This window comes from Neltuma alba, unplaced genomic scaffold, assembly GCF_004799145.2.
Source record: "Neltuma alba isolate B1F8T4 unplaced genomic scaffold, ASM479914v2 tig00003029_pilon, whole genome shotgun sequence".
Classification (NCBI taxonomy): Eukaryota; Viridiplantae; Streptophyta; class Magnoliopsida; order Fabales; family Fabaceae; genus Neltuma; species Neltuma alba.
In genome coordinates this window covers 1-19336 of record NW_021633114.1, presented here as the reverse complement: position 1 = coordinate 19336, position 19336 = coordinate 1, and the positions used below count along the sequence as shown (strand labels likewise).

The following is a 19336-nucleotide window of genomic DNA, read 5'->3' as shown; positions in this document are numbered from 1 at the left end:
AGTCCCTCGTACCAAACATAGGGTTAGGGTGTTTTAGAAAAAAAAAATTATATTAACTAATCTAACTAATATTATTAATTTATTCAAATTAATTAATTACTTCTTGTATTAAAGACCAGAAAACTAATTAAATTTTAAGTATTATATATAACTGTAAGTATAAAATGCTAAGTATTAAAATTAAACAAAAGAAGAAATCAAATTCCCTGGTCAAAAAAAAAGAAGAAGCCAAATCAAAAATGTGATTTTTGGAGATATAAAATATATTTATGTTTTATAAATAAAAATTAGAAAAAAAATAAATACTAAGTAATGATAATAAGATTTAATGAAAAAACTTTTATGCTGACTTGTGTTTATATAAAAGATTTTTTTTATTATGAAGTTTTTCTCCTTTTAAAATTTCATCACCATCAGCTTTTTGAAGTTCGGTGGTTCACTCATCTCTTACCCATCCCTCTCCCTGGTGCAGCAAAACGCAAGGAGGTGACAAGAGATTTGAGTTTGGAGACGGTGCGTTTGAAGGTAGCAGAAAGGCAGTAGATAGGAAGGGTAGAGAGTAGAGAAGAGAAGCTGGATCCATTACTAATTTACTATAGCTTGCGAGAATGGCATAATATGCACACGTCTTCCCTCAAGAATTTGGTGAGAAATTTCTGCAAGTCAAACTGAGAATTAGATGTCAAATTCACTATCAAGCAATACATGAGGGACATGTGTAAAGAGACATGCAACTAGACCAGAAATTTGATTTCATCTTAAATACAAGGAGTCACCTCACTTCGTTTTTTAATTTTATAGTTTTTCTTAAAATATCTTAATTAATTCTATAGTTATACAATGCATATGATCAGAAAGATTATTCTTAAAAAATCAATATACATTTGTTATAAATAACTAACTCAATTTATTTTCTTGATATCCACAAATTAATTATCCAACTCAAATGTTAAGAATGCTACGGAGTGCTTAGGAGAACTATATGATTTGAGATGACTGAACTCCTCAATCTATTTGATCTCTAGATCTTTAACAGACAAAGTCTTGAAGAAAGCTGAGGGACAATGCCTATAATTGTGCGCAAGAGAAGCATTTGGAAAAATGATTATGTGGTAAAAGTTGATCACTCAATGACCAAGAATTAAAAACTGACAAGATAAAAAATTATAAAATATATTGAATATCCTATATTGATTTTTATGAAGTGTTCAGGAGTGCAAGAGGGAGGCAGAGATGAAGTAGTGAGAAAGAAGAAGACCATAGTGGGAAAACATATGAGGGTCAAATTCCATGCCTTACCCCTATAAGCGTTCATAAAGCCTGGTTGCCTGTCTAGACCCACACAAAAAATGCCTCCTGTCCTAAAAAATTGGCCCAAAAAAATGTTGGGCATATTTGGGCCAGACAAATTGTCGGACAAGGCCAGACATTTTATTTATATATTTTATTCACCTCCCTCATAAATCAAACGTACTGTTGCATCATTATTTAATGTTTACTATACTTGCTTTTATTTTCAAATGATTATAAGAATCAGACGTCTTATCATTTATTGAGATATGTATGGCCTTTTTTTTAATGCAAATATTATGGCGATTGGCAATTTGTATATTGGCATATGAGTAATTATATATCGTTTATTTTGAGCATGACTTAGATATAATGCCCATAGAAGGATAATTGAATTATTTTGAAATTTGTTTTGTTTCTTGTTTTTCTAAAATTGCTTTCTCTTTTTGGTTACAATTAAAAACTGAATAGGATACTTTAAAAATTTACTAAACCACAACAAAGAGATTTTTTTAAAAAATATAACTGATTCCATTCTCTTATGAGCATTTAAGAGTATTAAGAAATTTTAAAAACCAGAAAAGCAATTAAGTTTAATAAAATATACTAATAACGTTTTTCTTGTCATAGTCCACTCCTTTATGTAGTTTAATACTCCCTCCGTTCCTTATTATAAGAGACATTTGATGCTTATGACATGTTCCTATATATAAGAGACACTTAAAAGTTGTCTCTACTTTTTTGTGTTGATTTCCTATTTTACCCATATTTATTGTCTCCAACTCACACTCTCTTTGCCTCCCACTTCTCTTTCTTTTAATAATTTAATAGTTCTCTCTCATGCTCTCTCTCCTTATTAATAAGGATAGTTTTGGGAAAAAAATTATACTTTTTACACATTGATTGTTCTTAACTAATTTTAACTGTTTTTTTGATCAACGTAAATCGGTTATTCGTCTCTTATAATAAGGAACGGAGGGAGTAGTAAACTAATTAGAAATAACTAAATGCAGGCCAAGTTGCTATTTTAGTATAAAGTTACCTTAGATTATTTAGAGAAATATAAATAATTAGTTAATACTACCTATGATCTTAATTATAAAATCTTATTTGTAGTTTACAAACAAAGTCTTATAATTAAAATAAAAAATAGTAGTTAATTAATGTAGTATATTGATTTTTTTGGCACAAAAGCCCGTCCTATCTGGCCCAAACTCATTAGGACTTTTTATGGGTATGGCCAAACCTTGGGCTGGCTACCAGGCAAGGGTATTGTCCTACCCAATTCTGCTTATGTGAAGGCTTGCATGCGAATAATGGCTAAGTCCGCCGGGTTTCCAACTGCTGCACCCACACCTCCAGCCAACAAACCGAATGCGATCTTCCCGGAAAGCGACATGTTGCCGCCGGCTTTTTGATCGGACCACTTATGCTTGAGGTAATCGTAGAGTCCCATTCGGGTGGTGGAGTAGAGACTCTGGCGGAGGACAGTGGCGGAGGCTCCGTTGTAAAGAGCGGCAACACCTTCTTGTTTGATGATGCGAACGCCGACGGTAATAGGACCAACACGAGCCGGAGGTGGCGCGACACTGACTAATAGATGACTTTGTCAATTGGCTACTAAACTATAGACTGCATGCTAATTTTGGCACATGGTGGACAGATTCAAGAGTGGCAAGACTCTGAAGTTTATTTTGTTATTAAAAAAGGAAAATTTTATTTAAAAAAATGTGAAAATTATTAAATTTTAAATCAGGATTATTTTATATATTTTAATTGATTTTAACTACACTTCGTTTTCTCTCTCTGATCCCTACCATCCAAACGGTGGGCCACTACTGAAGCAACAATAACGAGTCATAACAAACACCTATCCCCATGCCTGTCCCACTCCCTTTGCATCCTTTCCTCATAAGAGCCCCATTTTCTGAATCTTGAGACTGGAGAATAGAGTTGGCTTGTTCAATTCTCTGGAAAATGGGTTCTCTGGTAAAAGTTATAGACCCCATCCTCATGTTCTTCTGGGTGACATTGATTCTGGGAGTTCCTGCTCTGGATACTCAAGTCTTCATACCTCGCGAGTACTACCCCCGCTTCCTCGTCCAACTCAACGACTGGTTCCTCCGCTATTCTGGCCACTATCTCATGATAGAGAAGCCATATTTCTTCGTCGGAATCGTCTTCCATGAAATCGCCTACCAAATGCCACTCGTTATTGGCAATTTTTACGGCTTGTTGACTTCCAAGCCCTGGCTCAGGACCACTCTCTTGATCTACGGCGGCTCTATGACTGCTTCCATGGTATGTATAATTAATTAATCACCTGATCTTTCAAAGATCTGTACATATATATGTGTGTTCTGTGATTTCATGTTTTGATGAACACTGCGTTTCAGGTTCCTACATTAACAGAAATGGTGGGTTCCGGAAGAGCATCTGCTAAGCTACTCGTGATATACGGCCCTTACTATGCTGTAGGATTATTGGCAACTCTCCGAGGTTTGCTTACCCCTCACGACCTTGGGAAGAGCCCTCAAATGTCCGCCAACGCCAAGAAGCATGCTTGAAGTCATTCTATTGTCCTTCTTGATGGTAGATTTGGAAATGATGAATGTAAAACAAGAGGGCCCAATTATCTGAATAATACCATGTATTATTGACACTGCTTAACTCATCCGTTTTACAAGCCCAATATATATAGGCACGGGAACTCAACTAAGAATCTAACAAAATTACAAGAAAGCCCAAGATTCTAACTACCCAATTAAATCACAACAATGAATATGTTTAACACCCCCCCTCAAGTTAGGAACTCTATATTCACAGGTTCCTAACTTGCTCAAAATATATTCATGTTGTGGTCCTCCAAGAGCTTTTGTCAGGATATCTGCCAGTTGTTCTTCAGATCTAACATGCCTGAATATTATCATTCCAGCTAAGAGCTTCTCCCTTACAAAATGGCAATCTATCTCTATATGTTTGGTCCTCTCATGAAAAACAGGGTTTGAGGCTATATGAATGGCAGATTGGCTGTCACAATGTACTTTTACAGGTTCAACGCCATGAACTTGTAATTCTTTTATTAGTCCTACAAGCCATGTGATCTCCGCTGCTGCCATTCTTAGAGCCCTGTACTCTGCCTCTGCTGAAGATATAGAAACGGTACTCTGTTTCTTACATTTCCAGCAAACAAGAGAACCTCCAAACTTGATCAGAAATCCAGTCACAGACCTCCTCGAATCTGTGCAGCTCCCATGATCTGAATCGCAAAAGCATTCCAGGTCAAAAGAGCCATGGGATGAGAGATGTATCCCACGTCCTGGACTATCCTTAATATATTTGACTAGCCGCAATGCTGCCTTCAAGTGAGACTCCTTGGGTTCTTGTATAAATTGGCTTAATACCTGCACAGTAAAGGAGATATCAGGTCTGGTCAAGGTCAAATACAAGAGCTTACCAACAAGTCTTCTATAGACTCCAAAGTCTTCAATATAATGATCATCTCTTGTCTCTTGTGCTGTGAGTTTTAAATTTTGTTCCATAGGTGTTGTAACAGCTTGTCCCTCATCCAAACCTGTTTGATCAACAATCTCACTGGCATACTTTCTCTGACTGAGAATTATACCATGTTCATATCTCAAAACCTCTAGACCAAGAAAATACTTTAGGGGTCCTAAATCCTTGATTTTAAACTTTTTGTGCAGAAAAGATTTTACTTCATTTATAATCAGAACATTACTACCAGTAATCATCAAGTCATCAACATATGCAAGCAGAAAAACAATACCAGTTTTAAATTTCTTTTGAAATAAAGCATAATCATACTTGCTTTGCTGGAAACCCCCTTTGATTAAAGATTGAGTTAATTTTTCATTCCATTGGCGTGAGGCCTATTTTAAACCATATAGAGATTTTTGAAGTTTACAGACTTTGAGCTGATCAGATTTCTGCTCAAAACCTTGAGGTACAGTCATATAGACTTCCTCATGTAAATCTCCCTGCAGAAAAGCATTATCCACATCCATTTGATGTAAAGACCAATCATTCAAAGCAGCTAATTTAAGAACAGTTCTAATAGTGACTATTTTAACAATTGGGGAAAAAGTCTCATAAAAATCAACCCCCTCCTTTTGACTATACCCTTTAGCAACAAGCCTAGCTTTAAACTTATCTATCTTTCCATCAGCCTTATATTTCACTTTGTACACCCATTTACACCCTATTGGTTTCTTTCCTTTAGGTAAAGTCACTATCTCCCAAGTTTTATTTGCTTCCAAGGCCTTCATCTCATTCTGCATGGCTGTGACCCATCTAGGGTCTTTGGAAGCTTGCATATAATTATCTTGTTCTATTTCCCTATCTATGGCAGAAAGAAAACACTTATAGGAATCAGTTAAATCATCACAAGTGATACAGGAAAGCAAAGATTCATTATTTTGATTGCAACGAGGCAGAATATCACATTCATAATCTTTAGTCCAGTTTGGTGGTTGTCTATTTCTGAGAGGCCTACTGGATTGATTAGAAGAGGATTGATTAGGATTAATTTGTCCTAAATGTTGACTCTGTAACTCCCTAACAGTTTCCTGTGTGTCTGTGTATCTATTATGTTCAACCTCATCCTGCATTATATTAAAGGGCTGTTGATCATGATGATCAATCAAGAAGGGGTCAATTCTGACTTTATTGGCTCCCCTTTGGCTAATGTTATTAGCATCTTTAAAAGGAAATTTGTTTTCCAGAAAAGTAGCATCCCTTGTAACAATCAAATTCTGATTTTTAATACTATATAGGAGATATCCCTTTTGAGTAGTAGGATATCCTAGAAAAACATAAGGCTCGGCTCTAGGTTGTAGCTTGTCTTTGGAATTTAAATTCACAGCATAGGTAAGGCAGCCAAAAATTCTTAGATGCTTAATGGAAGGTGGTCTTTGATGCAGTAGTTCATAAGGTGTAACATAGCCCAAGGATCTAGAGGGTAAACGATTTATCAGGTAAGCAGTAGTTCTAACCCCTTCCCCCCAAAATTTTGCAGGAATATGTGATTGAAACATGATACTCCTAGTAACATTCAAAATGTGCCTATGCTTCCTTTCAACAATACCATTTTGTTGGGGGGTAAAAGGACAGGATTTTTGGTGTACAATTCCTTTAGAGGCAAAGAATTCACTCATTTCATTGTTAACAAATTCTCTTCCATTATCAGTTCTAACAGATTTAACTTTGACAGAAAACTGATTTTCAGAATAAGTAATGAATGTCTTGAGAAATTTCGCAGCTTCAGATTTATAATGCATTAGGAAAACCCAAGTGCCTCTAGAATAGTCATCTACTATACTCAAAAAATATCTGTGCCCTTGATGTGTAGGTGTTCTGTAGGGACCCCACACATCAATATGCAGTAATTGAAAGCAGAAAGAAGACTTAAAAGTACTGGAAACAAAAGGCAACCGAGGTTGCTTGGCTTGAATGCATATCTCACATTTATTACTATCAGAAGTACAATCAGTAACTTTCATGTCATTTAAATGTTTCATGACATCCATAGGTGCATGTCCAAGTCTAAGATGCCAAAGAGAAAAATTTACAGCATGTAAAGAATCATTTTTGTTGACAGTATTCATGAATTCAGAAGTAGTTTCTCTCTTAAGCAAGTAAAGGTTCCTTGAAAGTCTACCAATCCCTTTGATCATCCCATTGAACATGTCCTGCAAGACACAAATATTAGGGAAGAAGGAAGCCACATATAAACTATCTAAAGTGATCTTAGCGATAGAAATCAGGTTATAACAAAATTCTTTTGCATATAAAACATCTTTCAAAAAAATATTCTTGGTAATTCTAACTTGTCCAATATGAGTGATCCTAATTCGTTCACCACTTGGAACCTTAACCCATTTAGGTGGTCCAACGTAAAGAGCATATTTATCTAAGAAGGAAAGACTACAAACTATATGGCAACTAGCCCCAGAATCCAGAATCCATTCAGAGTCCAAGTTTACAGCCAAACCTGGAGTAGTAGCCTGAATGCTTACTGCATTCTCACTTGGATCTGAATCACGCTTGAGCAACTCCAGAATTTGCTTATATTGCTCTGGTGTAAACAGTGAACTTTGAGACACTTCATTATGGCTGGACGACTTCACAGAATCATTTACAGCTGGGTTGGCTTGGTCTTCTTGATCCTTTCTTCCCCTGCCCGATCCAAACCCAGGTGGAAAACCAACGAGCTGATAACAGGTTTCCCTTTTATGGCCTTTCCTATGGCAGTGGGTACATTCGTCTTGGGTTCTTCCTCTCCCACGGCCTCGTCCACGACCTCTGCCTCCTCTGGTGGTGTTAGTAACCAGAACAGAACCTTCTGATAGAGTATTGGGTTGTCCAAATGAAATATGCCTCTGTGTTTCTTCTTGGACGACCATGGAATACGCCTGATTTGGAGATGGGAGAGGTTTCATTAAGAGTATTTGACTTCGAACTTGATGGAATACCTCATTGAGTCCCATAAGAAACTGGAACAGCCGTTGCTCTTGGACGCTCTTGGCATACTTTTTAGAGGATTGGCAGGAACAAGTAGGAATTGGGACCAATGATGAATGCTCATCCCATAATTCCTTCAACTTTGTGTAATATACAGATACGGCCATAGTCCCTTGTACAAGTGAGTTGATTGACCGATAGAGAGTAAAAATTTTTGCACCATCGATTACGTCAAATCTCTCCTTGAGATCGAGCCAGACTAAATGTGCATTTGAAGAAAAAACCAGTCCACTAGCTATTTGAGCGTCGACCGAATTGATGACCCAGGATAACACTACAGCATTACACCGGTCCCATTGCTCTTGAAGATGAGTTTCTTGTTCTTCACGAAGACAGGTTCCTTGAATGAAACCCACCTTGTTTTTGGCCAGAAGAGATAATCGCATAGCCCGACTCCATATTGAGTAGTTTTCAGATCCTCGAAGGACTTGAGAAACAAGTGTGTGCGCTTGTGTGTCAGCCGGGTGCAAATATAGAGGGTGTTGAAAATCAAGAGCTTGCGTCTTCTGTTCATCTGACTCAGGCATGGCGAATTGACTTGGTCGTGGGAAGGAACAGAACAAAGAACGGACGAAGGTGGAGGAGAAAAGAAAATTGAGGACTAATGATCAAACTAACCAGGGAGCAAGAAAACCTTTCTTGACAATTATTGTTGATCGTTCGTTCAAAAAAAAATAACAATGCGATGACCGATTTGTACCGTGAACGAAGGAAACAAAGAAAGCTTCGACTCGGTGATTCGCCGGAAATAGAGACTCAGAGCGACGAGCCACGCGAGGAGCAAACAGAACTGACCAAATCGCAATTTTCTGTGGTGCGATCTGGTAAAATGGGACGAAGAACTTGAATCCCTAGTTCTGGTGAGCAGAAGGACGAAGAAGGGGATCCGGTTGTTGAACTTGGATCAGAGGGGACCTCAACATGAACAAAACCCGATCTTCATCTCGGATCAAAGAGGACCCAATACCCGAACTACCTGGTATTTACAACGGCTGGCTCTGATGCCATGTAAAACAAGAGGGCCCAATTATCTGAATAATACCATGTATTATTGACACTGCTTAACTCATCCGTTTTACAAGCCCAATATATATAGGCATGGGAACTCAACTAAGAATCTAACAAAATTACAAGAAAGCCCAAGATTCTAACTACCCAATTAAATCACAACAATGAATATGTTTAACAATGAACGCTGTGATCTGAACCATAATTCGGAGACTGTCAACTATTTTATCTCAGGGCAGCTGTTTTATCGTAATTATGAACTTTTTATCATATTTTGTAATTGTATTTTAGAATGTTCTGCTTTTTTTCCGGGCCACCTGGAATGTTCGTCTTTTAGTTCTTAAGATTAGAGTTGAGATTATATCTCAACCCCATCTCATTTTGTGGGCTTTAAGAATTAAAATAAATTAACTGTTAAGTTTATCTCTTTTAGAGAGTATTCTTTCTATGCTCTCCATCCCTCTTCCCCTTCTTCGTTTCCCTCCTTCTCTCTTGATCCTCCTCCTGCATCGTAATCCCATCCGCTCCTCCTTCCTCCTTCTCGTGATTCTTGGCCGAGAGAGAGTTGGACCTCTTCATTGACTTATCAAAAGAAGCAAATTTGTACCAATTTGCTTGTTTTGACTCGCTTTCTTGTATTTCAATTTGTGATGTAAAACATCTTTGAAGGTGCAAATTGATGCTTGCATTGTCTGTGGAGGACCAAAATCTATCGTAAGAACACTCACCAATTACTAGTAGTTATTTAGTACAAACGTCCGCAGATAGATTTGTGGCTTCACTGGTTTCATCTCCTGGAAGCTTGTTTGAGGTTGCTTCCTTCTTCTTCTTCTTTTTGTTGGGTTGAAAATTTGAGGTTTCCATTTTTTCAGAAATGCCATGCTCCAAACAGCTGAGGCATATGATGAAGGCTGCTAGGCACGTGCTTCCCTATGGGTGAACTTAACTCAGTTTTTTTTTTTTTTGGACCTGAGTGTGAACTTAACTCAGTTACTTCTCTTATTTTTCTTTTTCTCAAAATCATTGAAGCCCAACGGAAATGGTTGACCAACAGGTTAACAGTCCTTTACATAATTCCAAGCTATGGGAGGGGAGATGGGCCCCAACAGATCCTGCCTTCCGCCGTGAAATCATATCCGAAGCATTATTCCTCACAAAAATCCATGTTTTCCCCCACAATGCAATTCCCCAGCGTAGTAATAGTAATAGATAGGCGAGGATTCTCATTACTCCGAGAGAATTCGGCTAATAATTAAGCAAACTAATTTCATTTCGTATATTTTAAAAGATAAAATTATATATTTTATCAAATTTAGAGACTAAAAATTTTAAATGGTTAAGACTGTAGAAACTGAATTGCATCAAATCAAAATTCAGCTGAAATAATACAACTGGCTTAAAATTTAAGAATGAAGTTGTACTCAGTTAAAATATTCATAATTAATACTTCTTCGGTCCTTAATATAAGAGCTAATTGGAGAGTTAATATTAATCTTATGTATAAAATCTATTTTACATGTTTATTAATTTTTTTTAAAATTAACCCTATTGAAAATTTTCAAATAATAATCAGGTAAGAGAGGGAGAGAAAAATTAAGAAAGATGTTTAGAATATTTTAGAAGAGACATATCATATTAACTAATTTAACTAACATCTTTAATTTATTTGAATTAATTAATTGGATCTTATATTGAAGATTGAAAGAGTAATAAAATGTTAATTATTATTATAGATAACTATAATCATAAAATGTTAAGTATAATTTCATAATTTATAGATAATTATAAAATGTTAAGCATTAAAATTAAAAAAAAGAAGAAATCAAATTCCCTGGTCAAAAAGAAGAAGAAACCAAATCGAGAATGTGATTTTTGGGTATATAAAATATTTTTATATTTTGTAAATAAAAATTAGTGAAAAAAATAAATACTGAGTAATGGTAACAAGATTTAATAAAAAAAATTGATGCTGACTTGTGCTTATATAAAAGATTTTTTTATTATCAAGTTTTCCTCTTTTGAAATTTCATCACTACCAACTTTTTGAGGTTCGGTGGCTCGCTCGTCTCTCACCCATCCGTCCCCTCGGCGCAACAAAACGCAAGGAGGTGACAACAAATTTGACATTGGAAACGGTGCGTTTCGCATAGAGGCAATAGATAGGAAGGGTAGAGGAGAGAAGAGAAGAGGAGAGAAGAGAAGGTGGATCCATAATTATAGAGCTTGCGAGAATGGCATAATACGCACATGTCTTCCCTCAAGAATTTGGTGAGAAATATCTGCCAGTCAAACTGAGAGTTGGATGTGAAGTTCACTGTCAAGCAATACGTAAAATTTTGATTTGATCTTAAATACAAAGTCTTATTTCACTTTCTTTTTTAATTTTTTAATTTATAATTTTTTCTTAAAATATCCTTATTAATTTCATATAATAAAAATACTTACAGTGCACATTATCAGAAAAATTATTCTGAAAAAAATTAATACACATTTATTATAAATAACTAACAAGATTTATTTTCTTAATATCTATAAATTAATCATCTAGTTTATCTATTAAGAATACTATGGGATACTTAAGAGAATTATATGATCTGTCTATTTAATCTCTAGATCTTTAACAAAGCTTTAAAGAAAGCTTAGGGACGATGTTTATAATTGTGCGCAAGAGAATCCTTCGGAAAAATGGTTCCGTGGTAAAAGTGGTAGGCGTCACTTTCTTCTCTCAGTGATTCAGAATTGAAAATTGACCCGATAGAAAATTATGAAATATATTGAATATCCCAGATTGATTTTTATGCAGTGTTCAGGACTGCAAGAGGGGGGCCGAGATGAAGCAGTGAGAAAGAAGAAGACGACAGTCGAAAAACATAAGAGGGTCAAATTCCATGCCCTACCCCTACTCAGGTCATGATTTTCTCTTTATATAATTAATTAAAATTATCATCCCTCAAGTCTTTCCTTCCAGCCCAAACTTCCTGGCCCATTCCTCGCAAGCTTTGGCCCATCTTCATATCACCACACAAATCCTTCTCCCTCCAACCCTCTACTTAATTCGTACTCATCCTTCTATGTATTAATAATTAAAGTTATACTCCTCCGGTCCTTAATATAAGACCCATTTGACTAATTTTATTAGATTAAAGAAATTAGGTAAGTTAGTTAATTATAAGAAATGTGACATGTTTTTCCTAAAACACCATGATCATTTTTCTTAATATCTTTCTCCCTCTTCTACTTGATTATGGTTTAGGGAATATCTATAGGGTAATTTAGAGAAAATTAAAAAAAATATGAGAAATGGGTCTTATATTTAGGACCAAAACCAACTCAATAATTAGATCCTATATTAAGGACCGGAGGAGTATTAATCTGATGGTATTAATAAGATCACTATCATATAACAATTAAAACTAATGGAATTATACTGTATTTAAACTGAATAATGCTTGAAAAGACTAATTTTTGTCAAAATTTCAATAATATATAGTAAGATGGCAAAGATTAAGACAAAAATTAAGTGCTTAATACTTCTTTTAACCACTTTTAATCGAAGCTGTGGGGATCATCGTCCATCCCTTCACGGAAGTTCTGTCCCTCAGAAATCCTTCAGCAACTTGCGAACCTCTTCGAGCGTCACAAACAGCACCACGGTGAAGGGTCCCTGCCTTGAAATCGTCGGTATAAATCCTTTATAGAGAGCCATCGGACCCTCTGCTCGCACCGTCTTAACGGCGCAATCTATGGCGCCCGAGTACGGCGGCTTCCCACCTTCCTCCACTTTCATGTTCATCACTCTCGTCTTCAACACGTCCACCGGGTTTGTTGCCACCGCCGCCACGAAACCCGCCACAAAGCTCGCCGTCACGTGGGTCCCGAGCCCATCGCTCATCGCCCCCTTCTTAAGTATCTCCTCCTTGACCTGGTCGTACGACGCTAGTTGCGACGCCGTCACCAGCATAGCGCGATTCACCGTAAGCGACGAGCCTCTCCACAGGCTAGTAACTCCCTCTTGCTTCACGGTTCGTACAATGGCGTCCACCACGGACTTGTAGTTCCTCCGCTGAGCGGGCGGAAGACGGCCGTCGGCTTGCATGCGAACCATGGCTAAGTCCGCCGGGTTTCCAACTGCTGCCCCCACACCTCCAGCCAACAAACCGGCGACGATCTTCCTGGAAAGAGACATGTTGCCTCCGGCTTTCTGATCGGACCACTTATGCTTGAGGTAATCGTAGAGTCCCATTCGGGTGGTGGAGTAGAGACTCTGGCGGAGGACCGTGGCGGAGACGCCGTTGTAAAGAGCGGCAACACCTTCTTGTTTGATGATGCGAACGCCGACTGCAATAGGACCAATACGAGCCGGAGGTGGCCCGACGCTGCCGGAGGCGAGTGCGGGTCGGAGGTTGTGAACGGTCGGAGCGTGGGTTTCGCCCTGAAGCTGCATTCGGACCTTGATGAGGTCGAGAGGGTGGGTGGAGCATCCAGCGACGATGGAAGCGATGCCTCCCTCAACAAAACCTTTGATAGTCATATGGAATGAATTTTCTTGGGAACCAAACAGGAAGCAACGAGGGAGGGGGGGGGGAACTATATGGAGGGAGACTGTAGAGGAAGATACAGGAGGAGTGCCAGCTAGGGTTAATGTTAGGAAAGGAGAAGAAGGACAGAGGTGATGGATGGAGGAAGAGTGAGGAACGTTAGGCCATTGAGAAATAGTAGTACGAGAACAAGCAAGAGAAACCATAAGAGGACACAAACGCAACGAAGAAACGAATTGATTGGTATGAGCGACAGCGGAATGCAAATATAGCCAAAAACCAATTTATGGCAAAGAGATTGTGTGGGACCCTTGCATTCTCAGATATATTTACGAGATAAAAATGTTGAGTTTGGACAATTAATTTAGGACGCAATTCAAAGTCACTTTTGGAAGGAAGCAGGAGTGTGCGCGGTTACTGGACTGTGTTTCTCTCCATTTTTTTTTTTTTAAATTTTATTGGTTTTACCTAGAATATCTATACATGTATAAGTCTAGTTTACTATTATTGAGAGCATTTAATATTTTTTATTTTACTTTTTCTATATAAATAATGAGTTAATTTTCATCTAATATAGTCTTTTAACTTCACTCCCGGTAGTTCATTAATACATACGGAAGAATAGATAAGGTGATAGTGGACAAAAATGAGAGAAGACGAAACAGGTGGGATGAGACCCTGACTAAATGAATGCAACATTGTAATGAGAGGGAAAGGCAGAGACCAATAATGGAAGAAAAGAACAAAGACAGAGGGAAGAGGACGAAGGAGGTGGGGGTGAGTGGTTAAGAGGCGTGCGTGAACGGAGGGCATCGAATTCTTGGGGTCCTACTCTTAGCTTGCCCTTGTCCTCTGCAAGGACGTATGCCCCCTCCGCCTGCCCTCTGTTGCATCCTCCATGATGAAATTTATTTTTCCAAAAAAAAAAAAAGGGAAAAGAACCAGAAACGTCGCCTGAGAGATTCGAACTCTCGCGGGGAAACCCCATGTACTTAGCAGGCACACGCCTTAACCACTCGGCCAAAGCGACGTTATCTGCTTGTGGCGCGTCAATAATAATTGTTCACCAATGGCTGAAGCTGCACAATTCGTTCTTCCTGTGTTTCAGTAATTTTTCATGGAACCTTTCCTACCCCGAGCAGTAAATAATTTTGCTAGTATCGCTCGTACATCCCTCATTATTAAATGATTTTTGTTTTCACATAGGAAAACTAACCCACAAGAAGTTTTTGATATCGAGCAAATCACATATACCATTCTACATGATCTATCATTTTCTATGAAATATTCGTGCAACTACATGACAGAATTTTGCTCCTAGTTGCCGTCAACTTGACATAGAAAAAGAAGCCAAAATAATAACTTTTTTTTGGCTAAGCACAAGTATTTTTTTATTAGAAATAATACTGTTTAAGATATTGTTAAATACTAAATGTAGATATTTTTCTAAATACAGATTTAAACTTTGATTCACTACGTTATGAATGACTAACTTTTTTATTTAGATCTAACCCTCACATATTTAAATATCACTTCTTTCAACTCTCGCTAACTTGACCCTACATGCACTAGCTGTTTGTCCATTTGAACAATATTTTAAAGCAGGTCTCATATCGTTTGCACTAATATAATTTGCTCTAAAGCCAACGACCAAAGAATAAGATACAAGAAGTAAGAACCAGTCCAATCATTTTCAAAGAAAAGAAAATAAAAATTATAAAATAATGATTCAGTGGCGCAGATGTGTGTGTGTAAAGTTGCCAACGAGATTTTTTTTTTTGGGAAAATTACACTCAGGTCCCATGGAGCACAATTAATATCAACAAAGTCCCTGGAAATCGCAAAATGAATCTGAAATCCCTAGGGACCTGTGTGTAATTAATTCTAATTGTGAAATTACCTACTTACCCCTATTAATTTTATTGCAACAATTTATTTACAACCTCAACAGTGGCTGTTGACAACCCGAGAAGAAATGATTAACAACCCTTGACAGTGCTCATGACAACTCACTCTGTGAGATGATTGTTGACAACCCGAAAAGAAGTGATTGACAACCTCGACAGTGCTCCTGACAACTCACTCTGTGGGATGCCAGGGGCGTTGCTGAGGTTGTTAACCACCTTTTCTTGGGTTGTTAACAGCCACTATTGAGGTTGTAAATAGGTTCAAATTAATAAGGGTAAGTAGATAATTTCATAATTAGAATTAATTACACACAGGTCCCTAGGGACTTCAGAATTATTTCGCAATTTTCAGGGACTTTTTTGATATTAATTATGTTATGTGGGACCTGAGTGTAATTTTCCCTTTTTTTTTTGCAACCTGAAATTGCCAGTGAGAATTGAACCATGGTGACCAATTTTCTAGCTGTTACGTTATTATGATCAGTGCAGTACAGAAATTACAAATGCAATATGGAGGCGTTTGCCTTAATCTTCTTTTAGTTTTTTTGGTTTTTCCCCCCTCTATCGTTGTGGCTTGTAAACTTTGCTGTTCTGTCGGTTTTGGTTTGTTTGAATCTCTGTACATGGGTGTCTGCCTATAAGCTCTTTTTTTAACCAATAAATATATTTTTTTCCCGCCAAAATTATGACCCCAGATTCAGCCCAACGTTGGAGCTTGTCAAATGTTGTCGCGGATTCGAAGGCTATGGATCCAAAAAAATCATATCTTTTTTATCAGATTGGAGAAAAATTTGTTTTTTTCCCTATTGAGGGCATGAGTCACGACTCATAAGGACGTTTACACATGGGCACAAAATGACTTGTCCAAACGCACAGCACAATGCCTGTGCATTTCCCCGTCATAGTTGCAGTGCAAAAGATGTCCTTACAATTACCACGACAAGACAAACGACAAAGAGATTGGTCTCGCGCATATTCGCAATTCACCATGTCAGTCTCGCTCTAAAATCAATTTCAGAGCCAGACCCAATTTTTCTCACCACACTCTGCGCATCCCCGCCCTCCTTCTTCCTGTCTCCTCCACAATCCAGATGCCCCCACTCTTTCCTCACCTCTATTACTCCCACTTCCCTTCCCATTCCCCCTTTTGCTCCTCCTTTTCCCTACTTGCTCCTCCTTTTCCCTACTCCTCCTCCTTCGGCGCCCGCCACCGTTGCTTCATTGGTTTCTTCCCCTCCACTGCTGCCTCTGTCGTCGACGAATCTATGTATAGCAAGATTGCCATTTTCTGCATTTTATGTTCTGGCCTGATCCTGGGTGCTGGCTAAAAAGAGATGTTCATCCTTGAGCTTTTAGGGTTTCAGGGCCTACTGTATGTCTTCTTGTTGGTCACTTTTTTGGTGATTCGTCACATGTGGAGGAATGCTGAGGTTAGAAAAGAGGAGATCATAAGGCTCGTCGATATGGCGTCTCAAGAGGCCGCTATCGCAGAAATGGAGGCGTCAGTGGAGTCCAGTTTTGTTCCAGCTTCCCGCGAGTATCAATGTGCCGTCTGTTATTCCCCAACTACCATGCGCTGCTCCAAGTGCAAGGCTGTTCGCTACTGGTTCGTTCTCTTTCCTAGAGTCTTTCGCACTTTCAATTTTGAACTTCAGTAATGCTTGAACATGTGTCTCCGTGTGGCCATTTGCAGTACTTTATTTTTGTGGGAACTTCTCTGTTCCGTTAATAGGTTGTCTTAAGCTTAAGAGGATTTGTTACAGATTTTAAGTGGAAGGGACGGATGGGAATTTCTCTAGTTACTAATTAAGAAAGGATATGGGCGGAGTTGGATCTTGTTTTTGTGGAGCAATGGTAATTTACATGGATCATCTTCTCCATGTGTTGCCAGTGTTGCTATAAGACGAGGTATTGTTCTAAAGGAACACCTTGTTATCGTTCCCTGACGCACATGTTTAGACTTTGGTGTTCCGATTTCCCATAAATTTTCATATCGACCTATCAATATTGAATTGGCGTAATCAAGAACTGGGCTTGAGAGTTCTATTTGCTATTTGTCTGCTTGATGCAAGATGCCTTGATTCTCCTTGCAGTTTGCTCTTTTTGACTGGTTGGTCCTGTGTCCTTATTTGTACTGAGAACTCTAATGGCGGGGAAATTAAAGAATGAATTAAGGAGCATGTTCCTTAAGTTTTGAGCTATCAAGCTTACCCTTTCCTTGTGTCCAGAGTTATGGATATTTTGAGGGTAAAAAAAAAAAAATTTGGAATGTTTTGTTTGCAATTTGCGTGCAAGTCAATTTGGGCCAGCCTTCTTACCTTTTTGTACCTTGTCGCAATGACTCGACAAAGTCACATTCCTCAACATCTCTAGTCTTCGCCTAAGCCTCTGGCGTTTATATTTACATGTCTGAAGCCATCATTTTGGACATATTATTTTATGATCGTAGTTTTTCTTCATTTTCACAAGCATGCTTTATTGTAGTTCTGGCAAGTGTCAAATTATTCACTGGAGACAAGGCCACAAGGATGAATGTTCCCCTCCAATTTTCCCTGTGCAACTCAGAGAGGAAAGTAATGCTAACAGGGTTGCAGTATCAGGTACACAGTCTGATGCTTATGGTAATGGCTTTGCTTGAAAATTGTATTATGTTTGTGAAGCATCATTTATGGTATGTAATGTAGTTAGACCTTCTGCTGACTCTGAAGGAACACATGCTGGTACTGCTCTTCTTCCAATAATTCATATTCCAGCTTTAGTCCATCTGTTGCTGAAAGCAAATCATCTGACATTGATTATCGTAGCAAATTGGCAAAACCTGTATGTCATAGTACAGCTGAGGCATCTTCTCATGCCATTGAGACAGTGCCGACCACCTCTTTTCCCATAGACGCTAGAAGTTCAGTGAATATTGAAAATAAACACTCTAGTGCAAGCAAAAAAAGTAAGACGGTTTCTAGTCATATTGCTGATGATACTGCTCCTAGATCAAAACTGCCAAAAACCAAGACCGACAAATCTCATGATGCAGCAGCAAATTTGGTTGGCCATGTACACAAACGAAAAGTTTCCACAGTTGAGAAATCAGAAACAGATACGTCTAAGAGCAGGCCCTTGCCTTCCATGAATTATTCAAGTTCAGAGGCTGTAGCTGCTAATGCAAAAGAAGAACCACATATATCCAAGCATAAAGAAGCAAGAAAATCACCATACAGTGTCCATGTGCTATCCTCAGCTACTAAAGGGGATTTGCTTCTGCATACCAAATCTCTAAGATCTGAAAATTATCGTGCCTTGCCAGCAAAAGGGGGAGGTATGCAAAGTCTGCAGCAAAATGTTCGTAATGGCTTGAAAACATCTGTGCAAAAAGTGGTCCAGCAGTTCAGAAGCTCCACAGATTCAGTGTCTAGCCTTATATCTGCTGAAAATGAGGTTGAGAATAAGTTTACCTGATATATGGACAACATAGCCTTTAAGTTGACAGTTTTGTGTTTGTCAGTTTTACGAGTTTTAACTTCCTATGTCTTGGCAGATGGGCTTTCCTTATGAACTCTTTACGGAACTCTACTGTCATGACAAGGTGGAGCTATACCCCTTTGGCCTTACAAACTGTGGGAACAGGTGTTTGTAGAGTTCTTCTGGGCTTTCCATTTTTGGTACATTGTGATGTTTACTGTCTCGTTTAGAAATAGAGTGAAAGGAAGGAGGTAAGGAGAGCGTTAGGAGTCTGATTCTACCCTGTTTTAAAGGTGTCATGTTCTTGTTTTCCTAAACGCCCTCTTGGAAGATATAGTCCTTGAAATATAAGATATGATGAGTATGATAGCTGGGGCAGAAGAATTTGTGCAAGTATGCCCCAAGGAAATTTGTGGTGACATATTTTTAAAATGTGGTATTTGTTGTGGCTAATTGTTTCGATTGTTATAAAAGGGTGATTCTCTCAGTGTTCTCTTACTGGTACTTAGTGTTTGCCACTATATTTTGTTTTTATGTGGTTAGAAGGGGGGGGGGGGTTAATCTAGTGTTAGTTTGCATATTGATTTTATCTCTTTT

General features: G+C 38.1%; 4 protein-coding genes, 1 non-coding gene and 1 pseudogene across 5 annotated transcripts; 2 read left to right on the top strand and 4 right to left on the bottom strand.

Annotated features, from left to right (window-relative positions):
- Positions 1-2581: 2581 nt before the first annotated feature.
- On the bottom strand, positions 2582-3170 carry LOC114740036 (mitochondrial uncoupling protein 4-like). Its single transcript, XM_028928152.1, has 2 exons — positions 3161-3170; positions 2582-2883 (listed from the first exon to the last, which is right to left on the bottom strand). The coding sequence occupies exons 1-2, from the start codon at positions 3168-3170 to the stop codon at positions 2582-2584; spliced, it is 312 nt and encodes a 103-aa protein (XP_028783985.1).
- Positions 3171-3259: 89 nt separating this feature from the next.
- On the top strand, positions 3260-3896 carry LOC114740041 (uncharacterized). Its single transcript, XM_028928156.1, has 2 exons — positions 3260-3591; positions 3687-3896. Exons 1-2 carry the CDS (start codon positions 3268-3270, stop codon positions 3855-3857), a joined length of 495 nt encoding a protein of 164 aa, XP_028783989.1. The 5' UTR covers positions 3260-3267; the 3' UTR covers positions 3858-3896.
- Positions 3897-4046: 150 nt separating this feature from the next.
- LOC114740035 (uncharacterized mitochondrial protein AtMg00810-like) lies at positions 4047-5042 on the bottom strand. Its single transcript, XM_028928151.1, has one exon. It carries the CDS (start codon positions 5040-5042, stop codon positions 4047-4049), a length of 996 nt encoding a protein of 331 aa, XP_028783984.1.
- Positions 5043-12307: 7265 nt separating this feature from the next.
- On the bottom strand, positions 12308-13401 carry LOC114740033 (mitochondrial uncoupling protein 5). The gene has a single exon (XM_028928149.1). It carries the CDS (start codon positions 13367-13369, stop codon positions 12437-12439), a length of 933 nt encoding a protein of 310 aa, XP_028783982.1. The 5' UTR covers positions 13370-13401; the 3' UTR covers positions 12308-12436.
- Positions 13402-14324: 923 nt separating this feature from the next.
- Positions 14325-14406, bottom strand: TRNAS-GCU (transfer RNA serine (anticodon GCU)). Its single transcript has one exon. It is a non-coding gene; the product is annotated as a tRNA-Ser (tRNA).
- A 2043-nt stretch (positions 14407-16449) lies between these two features.
- LOC114740039 (ubiquitin carboxyl-terminal hydrolase 17-like) lies at positions 16450-18904 on the top strand (annotated as a pseudogene).
- The last annotated feature ends 432 nt before the right edge of the window (positions 18905-19336 follow it).